This window comes from Scyliorhinus torazame, chromosome 22, assembly GCF_047496885.1.
Source record: "Scyliorhinus torazame isolate Kashiwa2021f chromosome 22, sScyTor2.1, whole genome shotgun sequence".
Taxonomy (NCBI): Eukaryota; Metazoa; Chordata; class Chondrichthyes; order Carcharhiniformes; family Scyliorhinidae; genus Scyliorhinus; species Scyliorhinus torazame.
The window spans coordinates 10952604-10973141 of record NC_092728.1 but is presented as its reverse complement, the minus strand read 5'-3'; the positions used below and the strand labels follow the sequence as shown (position 1 = coordinate 10973141).

The following is a 20538-nucleotide window of genomic DNA, read 5'->3' as shown; positions in this document are numbered from 1 at the left end:
ACCAAAGGATCCCAAAAGCCAGGCCAAAGATGAGGCAACCTTTGTGGGGGGGGTTGGGGGTGATGTTGGGCAAGATTGGGTGGGAGGCAGGTTTGACCTGTGGAGGCCAGCTCTGCAGTTCCTCCTCCTGGTGGCTAGAGGGCGGCAGCGAAGGCTTGGAGGACTCCGGATAACCGCGCAGGCGCGCTGCAGCCACTTCAACCAGGCCACCATGACCGCGCATGCTCGATGGTCGTCCCCAGGTCACGCTCTGCTTCTCCTCCCCCGGCGGTATTGCGCATGCTCCGGAACCGGCCCGCCGTTCCCGCGCATGCTCTGTACCCGCCCGCTCCCTCCCTCCGACCGGCTGTCATGGCGGCGCTGAAGGAGGAGGCCCGACTGCTGTTTACCGAGGGCGTACGGAGCGCTCTAGAGGCCTGGCCGGCTTTGCAGGTAAGAAAAAAAATGGAGGATAAGCGAGCGGACGGGCGGCCGGAGGAAAAAAACGATCGGTCGAAGCCGCCAGTTGTGCCCATGCTGTTTTTTTTTTGGGGGGGGGGGAAGAAAATCAGCGGCGAAACAAGATGGCAGCGCCGTCAGCCCAGAGCGGCGGGCCAGAAGTGACGCCAACACAGCTAGCGTATCCGGACGTGACGTCACAGAGTGGTGATTACTGGTTGGAATCTTGAGGGAGACCCCCCCCCCCACTGGGTGAACCTGGGAGACCCTCACTCCCCCTCCCCTGGGTGAACCTGGGAGACCCCCACTCCCCCTCCCCTGGGTGACCCCCACTCCCCCTCCCCTGGGTGAACCTGGGAGACCCCCACAACCTCCTGGGTGAACCTGGGAGACCCCCACAACCTCCTGGGTGAACCTGGGAGACCCCCACAACCCCCTGGGTGAACCTGGGAGATCCCCCTCCCCTGGGCGACCCCCCCTCCCCTGGGTGAATCCCACTTCACAGAATTTACAGTGTAGAAGGAGACCATTTGGCCCATCGAGTCTGCACCGGCTCTTTGAAAGAGCACCCTACCCAAGGTCAACACCTCAACCCTATCCCCATAACCCAGTAACCCCACCCAACACTGAGGGCAATTTTGAACACTAAGGGCAATTTAGCATGGTTAATCTACCTAACCTACACATCTTTGGACATGTGGGAGGAAACCGGAGCACCCGGAGGAAACCCACGCAGACACAGGGAGAACGTGCAGACTCCGCACAGACAGTGAACCAAGCCGGGAATCGAACCTGGGACCCTGGAGCTGTGAAGCAATTGTGCTAACCACCATGCTACCATGCTGCACTTCTCAGCACTTGACCCAAAGCCTTGAATGTTGTGACATTTCAAGTGCTTGTCCAAGTACGTCTTAAAGGTTGTGAGGTTTCCCGCCTCTGTACCCTCCCTGGCAGTGCATTGCAGGCTCCCACCATCTTCTGGGTGAATAATCCTTTCCTCAAATCCCCTGCCCCTCACCTTATGATTATGCCCTCTCTTTGTTGACCCTTCACCAAAGGGAAACGGCTGCTTCCTATCCACTTTGTCCATGCCCCTCTTAATCTTATACACCTCAATCAGGTTACACCTCAGCCTTCTCTGCTCCAAAGAAAGAAGAAACAGTTTACCTCGCCTCTGAGATGCACAACATTATGAGGGACGTAGATAGGGTAAATCATAAGAAACCTTTCCTCACATAAGGAGAACAAAACCGCACACAGTATTCAAAGTGTTGTCTAACCGAGGCCCAAGACTGGCATGCGAGGACACCCAGGTCTTGTTGCACATTCCTCTCTCTTAATTACTGATCCTTTGGTAATTAAACCTCGTGATCAGGTGGATATGGTGTAACAAAGTGTCTCACGGCAATGCAGCATTCCCTCATTGAGCAAACGTCCTGGTTCGAAACGTAGAGAAAATAGGAGCAGAAGGAGGCCATTCGGCCCTTCGAGCCTGCTCCTCCATTCATTAGGATCATGGCTGATCATTCAACTCAATGGCCTAATCCTGTTTTCCCCCATATCATTTGATCCCCTTCGCCCCAAGTGCAATATCTAACTGCTTCTTGAAACAATACAATATAGAACATTCAGTGCAGAAGAAGGCCATTCGGCCCATCGAGTCTGCACTGACCCACTTAAGCCCTCACTTCCGCCCTATCCCTGTAACCCAATAACTCCTCCTAACTTTTTCGTCACGAAGGGCAATTTATCGTGGCCAATTCACCTGCACGTCTTTGGACTGTGGGAGGAAACCGGAACACCCGGAGGAAACCCACGCAGACACGGGGAGAACGTGCAGACTCCGCACAGACAGTGACCCAGCGGGGAATCGGACCTGGGACCCTGGCTCTGTGAAGCCACAGTGCTATCGACTTGTGCTGCCCCTAATGTTTTGGACTCAACTACTTTGTATGATAATAAATTCCACAGGCCGACCACTCTCTGGGTGAAGAAATTTCTCCCAATTTCTGTCCTAAATGATCTACCCTGTATCCTCAGACTGTGCCTCCTGCCTCTGGACACACTCACGATCGGGAACATCCTTCCTGTATCCACTCTGTCCAGTCCTGTTAGAATTTTATATGTTTCTATGAGATCCCCCCTCATTCTTCTGAACTCGGGCGAATACAATCCTAACTGACTCAATCTCTCCTCTTACGTCAATCCTGCCATCCAAGGAATCAGTCTGGTAAACCTCCTCTGCACTCCCTCTACAAGCAAGAACATCCTTCCTCAGATAAGGAGACCAAAACTGCGCACACTACCCCAGGTGTGGCCTCACCAAGGCCTTGTACAATTGCAGCAAGACATACCTGCTCCTGTACTCGAAACCTCTCGCAATGAAGGCCAGCATACCATTTGCCTTCTTTACCGCCTGCTGCACCTGCATGCTTACCCTCAGCGACTGGTGCACAAGGACACCCGGGTCTCTGCACATTCTCATCTCCTAATATATGGCCATTCAGATACTAGTCTGCCTTCTTGTTTTTGCAACTAAAGTGGATAACCCAAAGTGTGTGGGGTGGGGGGGGGGGGCTTCACATAGAGGTTTGAGCACAGATGTGATGGAACGTTTTTGTCTCTGAATTGCAGGTGGCTGTGGAGAATGGATTCGGTGGCGCTCACAGCCAGCAGAAGGCAGACTGGATGGTTAACGCTGTGGCACAGTATTTCTACGACAATGGTGAGTCACGTCAGCACATCAGAGAGTTAAACCCCTGGTCTCCCACTACAAATTAGCTCGTTCTTATTCACGCATTTACAATCTTGCCTCCGCACAGAAATCTTGTCCACAATTCGATCAACATCCCGAGGGCAGCTCCCAAAACACCCGAGAGGCTTGACACCATCCAGGACAAAGCAGGCCGTGCTTTATGGGCAGCACGGTGACACAGTGGTTAGCACTGCTGCTTCACAGCGCCAGAGACCCGGGTTCGATTCCGGCTCGGGTGACTGAGTGGAGTTTGCACGTTCTTTAAAAAATTTTTTTTTTAGAGTATCCATTCTTTTCTTTTCGAATTAAGGAGCAATTTAGCATGGCCAATCCACCTACCATGCACATCTTTGAGTTGTAGAGGTGAGACCCCTGCAGGCTCAGGGAGAATGTGCACCCGGAACAGGAGGAGGCCCACTCAGCCCCTCCCAAGCCTGTTAAACAGGAACAGGAGGAGGCCCATTCAGCCCCTCCCAAGCCTGTTAAACAGGAACAGGGGGAGGCCATTCAGCCCCTCTCGAGCCTGTTACACTGGAACAGGAGGAGACCATTCAGCCCCTCCTCGAGCCTGTTACCCTGGAACAGGAGGAGGCCCATTCAGCCCCTCTCCAGCCTGTTACACAGGAACAGGAGGAGGCCCATTCAGTCCCTCCTCGAGCCTGTTACCCTGGAACAGGAGGAGTCCCGTTCAGCTCTTCTCGAGCCTGTTACCCTGGAACAGGAGGAGACCCATTCAGCTCCTCTCGAGCCTGTTACACAGGAACAGGAGGCCATTCAGCCCCTCGTCGAGCCTGTTACACAGGAACAGGAGGAGTCCTGTTCAGCTCCTCTCGAGCCTGTTACACAGGAACAGGAGGAGTCCCGTTCAGCCCCTCTCGAGTCTGTTACACAGGAACAGGAGGAGGCCCATTCAGCCCCTCCTCGAGCCTGTTACCCTGGAACAGGAGGAATCCCGTTCAGCTCTTCTCGAGCCTGTTACCCTGGAACAGGAGGAGACCCATTCAGCTCCTCTCGAACCTGTTTCAGAGAAACAGGAGGAGGCCCATTCAGCCCCTCTCCAGCCTGTTACACAGGAACAGGATGAGTCCCGTTCAGCCCCTCTCGAGCCTGTTACACTGGAACAGGAGGAGGCCATTCAGCCCTCCTCAAGCCTGTTACCCTGGAACAGGAGGAGTCCCGTTCAGCTCTTCTCGAGCCTGTTACCCTGGAACAGGAGGAGACCCATTCAGCTCCTCTCGAGCCTGTTTCAGAGAAACAGGAGGAGGCCCATTCAGCCCCTCTCGAGTCTGTTACACAGGAGGAGGCCCATTCAGCCCCTCTCGAGTCTGTTACACAGGAACAGGAGGAGGCCCATTCAGGCCCTCTCGAGTCTGTTACACAGGAGGAGGCCCATTCAGCCCCTCTCGAGTCTGTTACACAGGAGGAGGCCCATTCAGCCCCCCTTCTCGGTCTGTTACACAGAAAAAGTCCAGTGGGAAACTGTTTCTGTCGATCAGTTCTTCTGCACATCTCGTCAACTTTGATCAAATCACTCCTATACATTCTAAATTCCAAAGGGATACAACCATAATTTGTGTTTCACCTCCTTTTCGTCATTTAACCCTTAAGAGTCAAAGCATCATTCTGGTAAAGTTCTTTGTTAAGATTATTTGGAGGGACAGCAGTCTAGATTTAACCAAATGATTCCTGGACATCATGGGATACAACGTGACCACTTCAAATGATCAAACGTGACACTGGAATTATTCCTTTAACCTCTCTCAGGGGATGTGGGTTTCGCTGCCTCAGTCCCAGCATTTACTGCCCATCCCTAATTGCCCCCTGATAAGGTGGTGGGTCAGCTGCCTTCTTGAGCCGCTGCAGTCCCCGTGTGGTGTAGGTACACCCACAGTGCTGTTAGGGAGGCTGTTATGGTTTTGACCCATTTATTAATAATAATCTTTACTGTCACAAGTAGGCTTACATTAACACTGCAATGAAGTTACTGTGAAAAGCGCCTAGTCGCCACATTCCGGCACCTGTTTGGGTACACAGAGGGAGAATTCAGAATGTCCAATTCACCTAACATGTCTTTCGGGACTTATGGGAGGAAACCGGAGCACCCGGAGGAAACCAACGCAGACACGGGGAGAACGTGCAGACTCCGCACAGACAGTGTCCCAAGCCGGGACTCGAACCTGGGATCCTGGCGGCTGTGAAGCAATTGTGCTAACCACTGCGCTACCGCGCCGCCGCACTGGCAGTGAAGGAATACCCGATTCAGGATTGTGACTGAGGCTGGGAGGGGGAACTTGCACGTGGCGGGGGTCCCAGGTGTCTGCTGCCCCTTGTGCAAGATGGTAGAGGTCACGGTTTTGGAAGGTGCTGCCTCAGGAACCTTGGTGAGTTGCTGCAGGGCATCTTGTAGATGGTACACACGGCTGCCACTGTGCGTCGGTGGGGGAGGGAGTGAATGTGTGTGGATGGGGTGTCGATCAAGCGGGGCTGCTTTGTCCTGGATGGTGTCGAGCTGCTCGAGTGTTGTTGGAGCTGCACTCACCAGTCAAGTGGAGAGTTTCCATCCCACTCCTGACTTGTGCCTTGGAGATGGTGGACAGGCTTTGGGGGGGTCAGGAGGTGAGTTACTTTCCGCAGGATTCCCAGCCTCTGACCTGCCCTGGTAGCCACAGTATTAATGTGTCTGTGTCCAGTTCAGTTTCTGGTCAATGGTAACCCCCAGGATGTTGAGTGTGGGGGATTCAGCGATGGTAATGCCATTGAATGTCAAGGGGCGGTGGTTAGATCCTCTCTTAATGGAGATGGTCATCGCCTGGGGCTTGTGTCACACTTGTCAGCCCAAATCTGAATGTTGCTGAAGTTACTTAACCCTCTTTTTTTTTTTCCACATCTATTCCTGACATTGCAGTTGACTTGGAAACTGAGGAGGTGGAGGAGCTCCTGACTGATATGGTGTACAATGAATTTGACACTGTTGTAGAAGATGGCAGCTTACCTGAGGTAAGAGTTCCATAGCCGCACAGCCCCTGCACACTGACCCCCACTGGCACAGTGTCCAGTGAACCCACATTTTTGGAATTCCCTCACTCAAGTCCAAATTACTCGGTAGCCTCTCCCTATCTGTGTAGTCCCTACACCCCTCCCTAACTCTGTAACCTCCTCCAGCCCCTATAACCCTCCCTAACTCTGTAACCTCCTCCAGCCCCTATAACCCTCCCTATCTCTGTAACCTCCTCCAGCCCCTACAACCCTCCCTATCTCTGAACCTCCTCCAGCCCCCCTATCTCTGTAACCTCCTCCAGCCCCTACAACCCTCCCTATCTCTGTAACTTCCTACAACCCTCCCTATCTCTGTAACCTCCTCCAGCCCCTACACCCCTCCCTATCTCTGAAACCTCCTCCAGCCCCGACAACCCTCCCTATCTCTGTAACCTCCTCCAGCCCCTTACAACCTTCCCTATCTCTGTAACCTCCTCCAGCCCCTACACACCCTCCCTATCTCTGTAACCTCCTCCAGCTCCTACACCCCTCCCTATCTCTGTAACCTCCCTCCAGCCCCTACACACCCTCCCTATCTCTGTAACCTCCTCCAGCCCCTACACCCCTCCCTATCTCTGTAACCTCCTCCAGCCCCTACACCCCTCCCTACCTCTGTAACCTTCTCCAGCCCCGACAACCCTCCCTATCTCTGTAACCTCCTCCAGCCCCTACACCCCTCCTATCTCTGTAACCTCCTCCTGCCCCCCTCCCTATCTCTGTAACCTCCTCCTGCCCCCCTCCCTATCTCTGTAACCTCCTCCTGCCCCCTCCCTATCTCTGTAACCTCCTCCTGCCCCCCCTCCTATCACTGTAACCTCCTCCAGCCCCTACACCCTCCCTATCTCTGTAACCTCCTCCAGTCCCTACACCCCTCCCTATCTCCGTAACCTCCTCCAGCCCCTACAACCCTCCCTATCTCTGTAACCTCCTCCAGTCCCTACACCCCTCCCTATCTCTGTAACCTCCTCCAGCCCCTACAACCCTCCCTATCTCTGTAACCTCCTCCAGTCCCTACACCCCTCCCTATCTCTGTAACCTCCTCCAGTCCCTACACCCCTCCCTATCTCAGTAACCTCCTCCAGCCCCTACACCCCTCCCTATCTCTGTAACCTCCTCCTGCCCCTACAACCCTCCCTATCACTGTAACCTCCTCCAGCCCCTACAACCCTCCCTATCTCTGTAACCCCCTCCAGACCCTACACCCCTCCCTATCTCTGTAACTTCCTCCAGCCCCTACACCCCTCCCTATCTCTGTCACCTCCTCCAGCCCTACACCCTCCCTATATCTGTAACCTCCTCCTGCCCCCCTCCCTATCTCTGTAACCTCCTCCCTGCCCCCCTCCCTATCTCTGTAACCTCCTCCTGCCCCCTCCCTATCTCTGTAACCTCCTCCTGCCCCCCTCCCTATCTCTGTAACCTCCTCCTGCCCCCCTCCCTATCACTGTAACCTCCTCCAGCCCCTACACCCCTCCCTATCTCTGTAACCTCCTCCAGTCCCTACACCCCTCCCCTATCTCCGTAACCTCCTCCAGCCCCCTACAACCCCTCCTATCTCTGTAACCTCCTCCAGTCCCTACACCCCTCCTATCTCTGTAACCTCCTCCAGCCCCTACACCCCTCCCTATCTCTGTAACCTCCTCCTGCCCCTACAACCCTCCCTATCACTGTAACCTCCTCCAGCCCCTACAACCCTCCCTATCTCTGTAACCCCCTCCAGACCCTAACACCCCTCCCTATCTCTGTAACTTCCTCCAGCCCCTACACCCCTCCCTATCTCTGTCACCTCCTCCAGCCCCTACACCCTCCCTATATCTGTAACCTCCTCCTGCCCCCCTCCCTATCTCTGTAACCTCCTCCTGCCCCCTCCCTATCTCTGTAACCTCCTCCTGCCCCCCCTCCCTATCTCTGTAACCTCCTCCTGCCCCCCTCCCTATCTCTGTAACCTCCTCCTGCCCCCCCTCCCTATCACTGTAACCTCCTCCAGCCCCTACACCCCTCCCTATCTCTGTAACCTCCTCCAGTCCCTACACCCCTCCCTATCTCCGTAACCTCCTCCAGCCCCTACAACCCTCCCTATCTCTGTAACCTCCTCCAGTCCCTACACCCCTCCCTATCTCTGTAACCTCCTCCAGCCCCTACAACCCTCCCTATCTCTGTAACCTCCTCCAGTCCCTACACCCCTCCCTATCTCTGTAACCTCCTCCAGTCCCTACACCCCTCCCTATCTCTGTAACCTCCTCCAGCCCCTACACCCCTCCCTATCTCTGTAACCTCCTCCTGCCCCTACAACCCTCCCTATCACTGTAACCTCCTCCAGCCCTACAACCCTCCCTATCTCTGTAACCCCCTCCAGACCCTACACCCCTCCCTATCTCTGTAACTTCCTCCAGCCCCTACACCCCTCCCTATCTCTGTCACCTCCTCCAGCCCCTACACCCTCCCTATATCTGTAACCTCCTCCTGCCCCCCTCCCTATATCTGTAACCTCCTCCTCCACTTGCTTCCCCCACTCCCGGTGATATTTGTAGGCAGTGTGGACAAGGGCCTCGTTCCCACCTTGGTGCTGCCGAACAGCTCGCTTCCCTAACCCTCTCCCTGTGCGCGCGCCTCTCTTCCCTCAGGTGGCGCTGCAGATCTGGACCTTCTTTGGCCTGTGCCGGAGGGGCCAGGAAGCCGAGGTCAGGGGTCGCATCGGAGAGCTGGCGCAGAGGAAGGCCAACGGGAAGGTGAATGCAGTGCAAGGGGAGAGCCCAGCCGTCGAGGGGGACAGCAGCGAGGAGGGGGATGATGATGAAGCAGAAGTAAGTGTCAGGAAGTGGTTATTTAAATCGAGGAACTTTTTAAATTACCGCTCGTTTCAGATGGGCGGTCGAAATGTCAACTTGGGGGGGGGGGGGGGGGCGTTTGGCAGCGAGAACAGCTGCCCGCAGTGGCTTGGTGTGGATACTCTGCCAGGCGTGTTACACAGGGTCCGGCCCCAACCCCATCTCGCCTGGGGTTGGGCTTGAGCCTCCAGACAGGGCAGGGTTGGGCCCGGGTGCCTCCTGTCAGCCACTGCTTGAGGGCCTAAACCGCTCTCGGTCCATGAACTGCCAAATGGAGGGAGGGCGGGAGGGATGGTGCTAAAGTGGCAGCGCTGGTCTCTGCCCAAAGAACTGGCGCCTTGCCGCTTCGTTGACCAGCTCTCCTGACCCTCCCACCGCTTTCCTCTTTGTCAACAGGCGATGGACTGCGGCCCCCACGGTCCCAACAGCGAGCCCAGCCCACTGCAGCAACCAGGCCCCAGCACCACGGCGGAGGAACCACCGCCACAGGACGGCTGGACGGTCGTGCGGCGGAAGAGGAAGTAGCGAGTTCAGAGACTGAGTGACTGACTGTTTACCCCCCCCCCCCCCCCTCCCCAACAATGCATCGCTGGCACAGGAACCGCCACTTCCCAGCAACCCCTCCCTCAGAGGGGAAAATTGGACAGACGAGGCCTGGATGTCGCACGAGCAAACGGAGGAGGCGGGGAAGGCACATGCCGGTATTGTGGTGGAAAGTGTCGGCAGTGTCCTGCCTCATGTGGAGGAAATGCCCAATTTTGTCTTCCCTGGCGCCTGGCAGTCGGATCTGTCCCCTCTTCCAAATACCGGCACTCCTGCTATACACGTCAAACGTGTGCTTTCCTCGGTTAGCTGGCCTGCCAGAGGGTTACACTGTCAAACGCACACTGTGTTGTTGTTGCGGAAGAATTTCGTGTGAATCCAACCTGTCCCTTTAATGGATAAAGGACCCAAGCAATCCCGGTCCCGGGTCAGTCAGAGCTCAATTGATGCATGTTTGGAGAGGAGTGGGTGGTGTTGCTGGTTTGCCCGTACTTGCCCCATGTCAACCGTGGCTGAGTGGGTGGCGTTTGTGTCTCCCTATCCCCGGTTTTGTGGGTTCAAATCTCACTCCAGAGATATGAGACCATTCGGCCCATCGCATCTGCGCCAGGTTTTAAAAAAATTTAGTACCCAATTCATTTTTTCTCAATTAAGGGGCAATTTAGCGCGGCCAATCCACCTACCCTGCACATCTTTGGGTTGTGGGGGTGAGACACGGGGAGAATGTGCAAACTCCACACGGACAGTGACCCAGAGCCAGGATCGAACCTGGGACCTTGGCGCCGTGAGGCAGCAGTGCTAACCATTGCGCTGCCCCTGCTTTTTTTTTTTTGCTGGAGCAACCTGCAATGGTAACCTTAGATAAAAAAACACGTCAACAGTTGCCTGTAACGGTGCAGTTGTGGACTCCAACCAGTTGGTGGAGCGAGTCTTCTCCCAATTTCTCCCAAATCCTGAAATTGATGCAAAAACCAGAAGTGGCGCCCATGGCAGCATGGCCAATACATCTATGTGTGTTGAATAATGGATTGAGAATGATAAGACTGCCCTGGACAACAAAGTTTCTGTGTCTACCCCTGCTTGCCCTGGAGCAGACCCAGTGTCGCTCTTAAGGTTCCCTGGGACAGCACCGTAGCAAACATGAGCCACACATGTGCCCCCGTTCCCCCTCCCACACGTGCCTCTCCCACCCCCCCCCCCCCCCCCCCGGCCCCCCTCGCACGCCCCCTCACCTCCCCTCTCGCACGCCCTCCCCCTCTCGCATGCCCCCCCCCCCTCACTCTCTCCCTCTCGCATGCGTTCCCCCGTCTGGTCCCTCTCGCCTGCGCGCTCCCCCTTGGCCCCTGTCACATGTGCGCGACCACCCATGGCCACTCTCTCACGTCCCCCCCAGCCCCACTCGCATGTGCCCCCAGCCCCACTCGCGTGAACCTCCCCCCTGGCCCCTCTAATGGAGATGGGTCTTTCACTCGCAGGGTCGGAGGAAGGGAGCACTTCCTGTCCTTTTGTGACCATATTTGGGGTGTGAGATTCGCCGGAGCTACAGACGGGCGCGGGGACCGATGTCCTGGTCTTCGCCTCGCTGATTGCCCGGAGGCGAGTACTGTTGTGGAGGAGGCCGTCATCTTCAACCAGTGCTGCAATGTGGCTGGGAGACCTGATGGAGTTCTTCTACCACAGGAGAGTCAGGTACGTAAGAGGAGCACCAAGGCGTTCGATCGGAGGTGGCAGCCGTTTACTGTTTATATCAAGGAGTTGGCCACCGTTAGTTAAGGTGGGGAGATGGGATGGGGAAGGGGTTAGGTTGTGCGAGGGGTTGAGGTGTGTAAGAGATATATGTATGTAAATGTGTGTATTCTATAAAATGAAAAATTTGAATAAAAATATATTTTTAAAAATGGGTGTGAGGTAGTCTCCTCGCACCGTCAGGAGCACGTTTCTGAATCTGTGTCTCTGGTGGGACTCGGACTTTGATGGAGGAAAAGGTTGGGGAATTCAGTGGCCGCGCACACTTACAATGAACATCGTCACCCCCTTCAGTGTTTTCCTCATCTCCGGCAACATTTCTGCTTCAACAAACGTGATCTCGTTGGAGCTATTCAAGGAAACGCAACTCCTCTTATCCCTCCCGCCCCCCGAACAAAAACCCAAACTCATTGTGGGCGGCACGTGACACAGCGGTTAGCACTGCTGCCTCACAGCGCCAGAATCCAGGGTTCAATTCCGACTTCGGGTGTCTGTCTATGTGGAGTTTGCACGTTTTCCCTGGGTTTCCTCCGGGTGCTCCGGTTTCCTCCCACAGTTATGTGGATTGGCCGTACCAAACTCCGCATGGTGTCTGAAGATGTGTAGGTTAGGTTACACAGATTGTGCAGGGGAGTGGGGCGAGTGCGATCTGTGAAATCAGGAGCTGCGAGATTCGTCCTGGAAAACATTGCAAATCATGTAGTTTGCAACTCTGCTCGGGACTTTGGAAACTGGAAGCATCATATTACACAATGCGTAGATTACTGGCCATACTGTTGCTCTATTTATTTATCTCGGTCAACCACAAGCCTTTCCCTTATATCGATCGAATGACCACACAACCAGTTAGTTAGTTCAAAAGATGGTTTATTTACATACACAAGAGTTATCTCAACATGCAAACATAATATCTACTATGAGTTAAACTACACCTATCAGCTACAATAACCTATACTTAAATTCAGGGCAAATGGATAAGGCCTTTATCTGGATTTCACTTGGCTGATTTGAAGAAAGTGGCTCTGTTTCTGCTGGGCTCATCCGTCAGGTAGCGATCGTTGGTCTTGAACTTGGCTGGCTGTTCCTGCTGCAATTGGGCTGGCACAGGCCGGATCCAAGAGAGACAGAACACATGGCTGTGCTCTCTTTTATCCCCCTGGGATTTTGCACTCTTTGGGGCGGTCCTTAACCTTGGACCCAATAGTTCGACTGGGCTCTGATCACTCTCTCCGATTTTGACCAATAAAGGGGCGGGTGCCTTGGTAGCTGGGCGAGTCCTCAGCAGTTGTGATTTCTGAGTAAGGGGAGTGGCGCCGATCAGTCTGGCTGTACCGGTTGCTTGATTGGAGTTCCATTGTCCTGGGAAAATGGGCCATTAAAATGTAAACGAGCGGGGGTTTCGATCAGGTCTGGTTACCTGTGTTTTAGACACACATAGGCTGGGTCCTGGGTTGGCCATAATTCCCATGGTCCTTTGCAGGTGGCCATCTTAGATGGCTACAATACAGAGTTATTAAGCATAATAATATACATTTATTAGAATTTTGAATTAAGTCTTCAATCCAGTTGCCTGATCTTTACATGCATTCAATTGCCACAGCCTAATCTTCATTCAATTCGGGCACCTAATAATAATAATCTTATTGTCACAAGTAGGCTTGTGCACTGCAATAAGTCAATGTGAAAATATCAATTACAAAGTAAGCACTGTCCCTAACAAACACTCCCAGGACAGGTGCAGCATGGTGTTAGATACAGAGTAAAGCTCCCTCTACACTGTCCCCACCAAACACTCCCAGGACAGGTACAGCACAGGGTTAGATACAGAGTAAAGCTCCCTCTACACTGTCCCCATCAACACTCCCAGGACAGGTACAGCACAGGGTTAGATACAGAGTAAAGCTCCCTCTACACTGTCCCCATCAAACACTCCCAGGACAGGTACAGCACGGGGTTAGATACAGAGTAAAGCTCCCTCTACACTGTCCCCATCAACACTCCCAGGACAGGTACAGCACGGGGTTAGATACAGAGTAAAGCTCCCTCTACACTGTCCACATCAAACACTCCCAGGACAGGTACAGCACGGGGTTAGATACAGAATAAAGCTCCCTCTACACTGTCCCCATCAACCACTCCCTGACAGATACAGCCCTGGGTAAAGCTCCCTCTGTCCTGCCGGTACGCATGTGGAATAATAAGCGCTGTTCCAAGTTCTTTAACAGTGGAAATTAGGTGCTGGTTTAGCACAGTGGGCTAAACAGCCGGCTTGCAATGCAGAACAAGGCAGCAGCGCGAGTTCAATTCCCGTACTGGCCTCCCTGAACAGGCGCCGAAATGTGGCGACTAGGGGCTTTTCACAGTAACTTCATTGAAGCCTACTTGTGACAATAAGCAATTATTATTATTAAAATCCCCACTCCCCCATCAGTCTGTGGACCTGGGTTCCAGGGGATGGAGGTCGGTGTCTAATGGACATATAGCTTGCCAATATATAAAAAAAAAAACACACTTTGGAATGTAACACTAAGCGTAAGTATTTTCTCAGGTTTTGTCCTTGCCGTAGTGATTGATCAGTGAGACACAGTGCATGGAGGGGCAACATTGCTCAAACAGACCATCTGCTCGTTGCTGTTCGTGCAAACGTGATGTGCGTGAATTGGCTGCTGTGGTTTTCACACTACAACAGTGACCACAGTGGCAAAAAGTTGGCCGTGGAGCATTTTGGAGCCTCTTGTGTCACTGGGGAATATATTGAAGTTATTTTATCATGCTGAAGTGACCAGTTCAATGTTGGGAAATGAGAACATTGCATATCGGAGCAGATTAGGCCATTCGGCCCTTCAAGCCTGTTCTGCCACCCAGTGAAATGATGGCCGATCTTATTGTAGCCTCAACTCCACTGTCCTGTCCCTCCCCTGCATTCCCCCCCCCCCCCCCACCTCTTTGTCGATCAAGAGTCAAGAGTCCGTTTAACTCGGCCTTGGAGTGATCCGCAGCCCTCACTGCTGTCTGGGTGGGGAGGGAAGAGAATTCCACACACTGACCCTCCTCGCAGAGAAGATCCCCCCCCCCCCTCCATCTCTGTCTTCAATGGAGGAACCCCCTTATTCTCAAACTGTGACCCCCCCCTCCGCAGTTCTAGAATCCCCTCATGATGAAGGGAGACATCCTCCACCCCCCCTCCCCCCCTCAGAATCTGACGCGTTTCAGTAAGATAATTTTTCGTTCTTCAAAACTCCTATGAGTGTCGCCCCAATCTACTCAACCTCTCCTCACGAGACAAAAAAGCCCCTTCATCCCAGGAACCGACCCAATCAACCTGCCTCCAACCTGCTTCCGATGTAAGTCAATCTTTCCTGAAATACGTTCTCCAGCTGCGGCCTCACCAAGGCCCAGAAGCACTGTAACACTCCCCGTGGACCCCTGCAAATACTGACACTCCCCGGGGACCCCCTGTAAATACTGACACACTCCCCGGGGGCACCCTGTAAATACTGACACTCCCCGTGAACCCCTGCAAATACTGACACACTCCCCCGGGGACCCCCTGTAAATACTGACACACTCCCCGGGGACCCCCTGTAAATACTGACACACTCCCCGGGGGCACCCTGTAAATACTGACACTCCCCGTGGACCCCTGTAAATACTGACACACTCCCCGGGAAACCCCTGTAAATACTGACACACTCCCCTGGGGACCCCCTGTAAATACTGACACACTCCCCGGGAAACCCCTGTAAATACTGACACACTCCCCGGGACCCCCTGTAAATACTGACACACTCCCCGGTGACCCCCTGTAAATACTGACACACTCCCCGGGGACACCCTGTAAATACTGACACTCCCCATGGAACCCCCTGTAAATACTGACACTCCCCGGGGACCCCCTGTAAATACTGACACATTCCCCGTGGACCCCTGCAAATACTGACACTCCCCGGGGACCCCCTGTAAATACTGACACACTCCCCGTGGACCCCTGCAAATACTGACACTCCCCGGGGACCCCCTGTAAATACTGACACACTCCCCGTGGACCCCTGCAAATACTGACACTCCCCGGGGACCCCCTGTAAATACTGACACACTCCCCGGGAAACCCCTGTAAATACTGACACACTCCCCGGGGGCACCCTGTAAATACTGACACTCCCCGTGGACCCCTGTAAATACTGACACACTCCCCGGGAAACCCCTGTAAATACTGACACACTCCCCTGGGGACCCCCTGTAAATACTGACACACTCCCCGGGAAACCCCTGTAAATACTGACACACTCCCCGGGACCCCCTGTAAATACTGACACACTCCCCGGTGACCCCCTGTAAATACTGACACACTCCCCGGGGACACCCTGTAAATACTGACACTCCCCATGGAACCCCCTGTAAATACTGACACTCCCCGGGGACCCCCTGTAAATACTGACACATTCCCCGTGGACCCCTGCAAATACTGACACTCCCCGGGGACCCCCTGTAAATACTGACACACTCCCCGTGGACCCCTGCAAATACTGACACTCCCCGGGGACCCCCTGTAAATACTGACACACTCCCCGTGGACCCCTGCAAATACTGACACTCCCCGGGGACCCCCTGTAAATACTGACACACTCCCCGGGAAACCCCTGTAAATACTGACACGCTCCCCGGGACCCCCTGTAAATACTGACACACTCCCCGGGGGCACCCTGTAAATACTGACACTCCCCGTGGACCCCTGTAAATACTGACACTCCCCGGGGACCCCCTGTAAATACTGACACTCCCCGGGGACCCCCTGTAAATACTGACACACTCCCCGGGGACCCCCTGTAAATACTGACACACTCCCCGGGGGCACCCTGTAAATACTGACACTCCCCGGGGACCCCCTGTAAATACTGACACACTCCCCGGGGACCCCCTGTAAATACTGACACACTCCCCGGGGGCACCCTGTAAATACTGACACTCCCCGTGGACCCCTGGAAATACTGACACTCCCCGGGGACCCCCTGTAAATACTGACACTCCCCGGGGACCCCCTGTAAATACTGACACTCCCCGGGGACCCACTGTAAATACTGACACACTCCCCGTGGACCCCTGTAAATACTGACACACTCCCCGGGGACCCCCTGTAAATACTGACACACTCCCCGGGGACCCCCTGTAAATACTGACACACTCCCCGGGGGCACCCTGTAAATACTGACACACTCCCCGGGGGCACCCTGTAAATACTGACACACTCCCCGGGGACCCCCTGTAAATACTGACACACTCCCCGGGGACACCCTGTAAATACTGACACTCCCCATGGACCCCCTGTAAATACTGACACACTCCCCGGGGGCACCCTGTAAATACTGACACTCCCCGTGGACCCCCTGTAAATACTGACACACTCCCCGTGAACCCACTGTAAATACTGACACACTCCCCGGGGACCCCCTGTAAATACTGACACACTCCCCGGGGGCACCCTGTAAATACTGACACACTCCCCGGGGGCACCCTGTAAATACTGACACACTCCCCGGGGACCCCCTGTAAATACTGACACACTCCCCGGGGACACCCTGTAAATACTGACACTCCCCATGGACCCCCTGTAAATACTGACACACTCCCCGGGGGCACCCTGTAAATACTGACACTCCCCGTGGACCCCCTGTAAATACTGACACACTCCCCGTGAACCCACTGTAAATACTGACACTCTATGTGGACCCCCTGTAAATACTGACACTCCCCGTGGACCCCTGTAAATACTGACACACTCCCCGGGGACCCCCCTGTAAATACTGACACACTCCCCGGGGGTACCCTGTAAATACTGAGACTCCCCGTGGAACCCTGTAAATACTGACACACTCCCCGTGGACCCCCTGTAAATACTGACACACTCCCCGGTGACCCCCTGTAAATACTGACACACTCCCCGGGGACCCCCTGTAAATACTGACACACTCCCCGGAACCCCCTGTAAATACTGACACACTCCCCGTGGACCCCCTGTAAACACTGACACACTCCCCGTGGACCCCCTGTAAATACTGACACACTCCCTGGGGACCCCCCTGTAAATACTGACACACTCCCCGGGGACATCCTGTAAATACTGACATACTCCCCGGGAGACCTCCTTCACACACTGACCAACCAGGCGTCCCTTGTTAGTGCAGACACACCCTGAGACCCCCCCCCCCCCCCTGTTAATACGCGTTCGCCAGGACACTCAATTCTGTTGCTGGCGGAGGTGCTGAGGGGATAATCGAGATGAGGATCTGGTGTTGGAGATTGGAAAGAGGGTAGACACCGTGGCCGAGCGTGTCCCGATCGCTGATGAAATCTATCTCCTCTAATCTGGAACCCTGACGCCTCGATAGATCCCTGAATGATCGCTGCTCAAATGAAATGATTTACACGAGGGAGTAAAGAGATTGTGTCCTGAATGTGCGACTGCCTCGACCGACTGGGAGTGGCTATTGCCCAGACCATTCATTGGACAGCTGTGTTCTGGGACTTGATTACCGGTGGGGGGGCAATATTAATTTTTGGACCATCTGCAAGTGGAGTATTTGGGTCGTTTACTCCCACCAAGAAAGAAATATTGATGAGAGAAATTTGGATTTTGGAAGGAGTTTGTGAATGAGGTAAAGCACGGGTGCAGCTTGTTAAATTTTAAGGCTTTCGTTGTTCGCATACTGCTCGCTCCGTGCTGTGCCGTCCGGTTTTCCATGACGCACTGAGGTGTAAAATTCGGACTGCTCCACATCCTGACTGTCTGGGAATTTGGGCAGTGTCCTGCTCAGGGTGGTGTTGGCCTGCTTCTCCAACACCCCCTGCTGGGCCTTTCTGTCCACTCGGCTTTTCTTCAACATGTTGAGAGTCTCGGCGTACTGCGTCTTCGCCAGCCTCATGCCCTGCTGGTCCCGGGAGGCAGGCAGCTCGAGCTTCGCGTAACAGATTTGCCGGGGAGTGATGGCCTGCGGGGCAGAAGAGAGTGTGAGAGATTGTGACGCACTGCCCGGGAACCCACCTGTAAATACTGACACACTCCCTGGGAAACCCCCCTGTAAATACTGACACACTCCCCGGGAACCCCCCCCCTGTAAATACTGACACACTCCACGGGAACCCCCCCTGTAAATACTGACACACTCCACGGGAACCCCCCCCTGTAAATACTGACACACTCCCCGGGAACCCCCACCTTTATAAATACTGACACACTTCCCGGGCCCCCCCTGTAAATACTGACACACTCCCCGGGAACCCCTGTAAATACTGACACACTCCCCGTGGACCCCCTGTAAATACTGACACACTCCCCGGGGACCCCCTGTAAATACTGACACACTCCCCGGGCCCCCCCTGTAAATACTGACACACTCCCCGGGCCCCCCCTGTAAATACTGACACACTCCCCGGGAAGCCCCATGGAAATACTGACACACTCTCCGGGAACCCCCTCCCTTATAAATACTGACACACTCCCCGGGCCCCCCCTGTAAATACTGACACTCCCCGGGGACACCCCTGTAATTACTGACACACTCCCCGAAGACACCCCTGTAAATACTGACACACTCCCCAGGGACCCTTTGTAAATACTGACACACTCCCCGGGGACCCCCCTGTAAATACTGACACACTCCACGGAACCCCCCCCCCTGTAAATACTGACACACTCCCCGGGGACCCCCTGTAAATACAGACACACTCCCCGAGGAACCCCTGTAAATACTGCCACACTCCCCGGGGACTCCCTGTAAATACTGACACACTCCCCGGTGTCCCTGTAAATACTGACACACTCCCCGGAAACCCCCCCTGTAAATACTGACACACTCCCCCAGGGACCCCCTGTCAATACTGACACACTCCACGTGAACCCCCTGCAAATACTGACACCCTCCCCGGGGACTCCCCTGTAAATACTGACACACTCCCCGGGGACCCCCTGTAAATACTTACACACTCTCCGGGGACCCCCTGTAAATACTGACACTCTCCGGGGACCCCCCTGTAAATACTGACACACTCCCCGTGACCCACTGTAAATACTGACACTCTCCGGGGACCCCCCTGTAAATACTGAAACACTCCCTAGGAAACCTGTAAATGCTGACACACTCCCCATGGACCCCCGTAAATACTTTTAAAATCATTTTTCCAATTAAGGGGCAATTTAGTCTGGCCAATTCACTTACCCTGCACACCTTTAGGAAGACATGGGGAGAATGTGACCTCTTGTAAATACTGACACCCCGAGGATCCCCTGTAAATACTGACACATTGCCAGATATAGTCATATAGCTTTCTCTGGACTGCCCCATTAACGCTCCCAGGACAGGTACAGCACGGGGTTAGATACAGAGTAAAGCTCTCTCTACACTGTCCCCATCAAACACTCCCAGGACAGGTACAGCACGGGGTTAGATACAGAGTAAAGCTCCCTCTACACTGTCCCCATCCAACACTCCCAGGACAGGTACAGCACGGGGTTAGATACAGAGTAAAGCTCCCTCTACACTGTCCCCATCAAACACTCCCAGGACAGGTACAGCACGGGGTTAGATACAGAGTAAAGCTCCCTCTACACTGTCCCCATCCAACACTCCCAGGACAGGTACAGCACGGGGTTAGATACAGAGTAAAGCTCTCTCTACACTGTCCCCATCAAACACTCCCAGGACAGGTACAGCACGGGGTTAGATACAGAGTAAAGCTCCCTCTACACTGTCCCCATCAAACACTCCCAGGACAGGTACAGCACGGGGTTAGATACAGAGTAAAGCTCCCTCTACACTGTCCCCATCAACGCTCCCAGGACAGGTACAGCACGGGGTTAGATAAGAGTAAAGCTCCCTCTGCACTGCCCCCATCAACGCTCTTAGGACAGGTACAGCACGGGGTTAGATACAGAGTAAAGCTCCCTCTACACTGCCCCCAACAATGCTCCCGGACAGGAACAGCACAGGGTTAGATACAGAATAAAGCTCCCTCTACACTGTCCCCATCAAACACTCCCAGGACAGGTACAGCACGAGGTTAGATACAGAGTAAAGCTCCCTTGACACTGTCCCCATCAAACACTCCCAGGACAGGTACATCACGGGGTTAGATACAGAGTAAAGCTCTCTCTACACTGCCCCCATCAACGCTCCCAGGACAGGTACAGCACGGGGTTAG

At 54.3% G+C, this 20538-nt stretch overlaps 1 protein-coding gene across 2 annotated transcripts; it reads left to right on the top strand.

Annotated features, from left to right (window-relative positions):
* The first annotated feature begins 298 nt into the window (after positions 1-298).
* tsr2 (TSR2 ribosome maturation factor) lies at positions 299-9624 on the top strand. Of its 2 annotated transcripts, none has more exons than XM_072487877.1 (5): positions 299-432; positions 3073-3163; positions 6099-6190; positions 8851-9030; positions 9451-9624. In XM_072487877.1, the coding sequence occupies exons 1-5, from the start codon at positions 352-354 to the stop codon at positions 9577-9579; spliced, it is 573 nt and encodes a 190-aa protein (XP_072343978.1). In that variant the 5' UTR covers positions 299-351; the 3' UTR covers positions 9580-9624. The 2 variants fall into 2 exon arrangements, with proteins under 2 accessions (XP_072343978.1, XP_072343979.1); XM_072487878.1 differs by lacking the exon at positions 299-432 and adding an exon at positions 1381-1647.
* The last annotated feature ends 10914 nt before the right edge of the window (positions 9625-20538 follow it).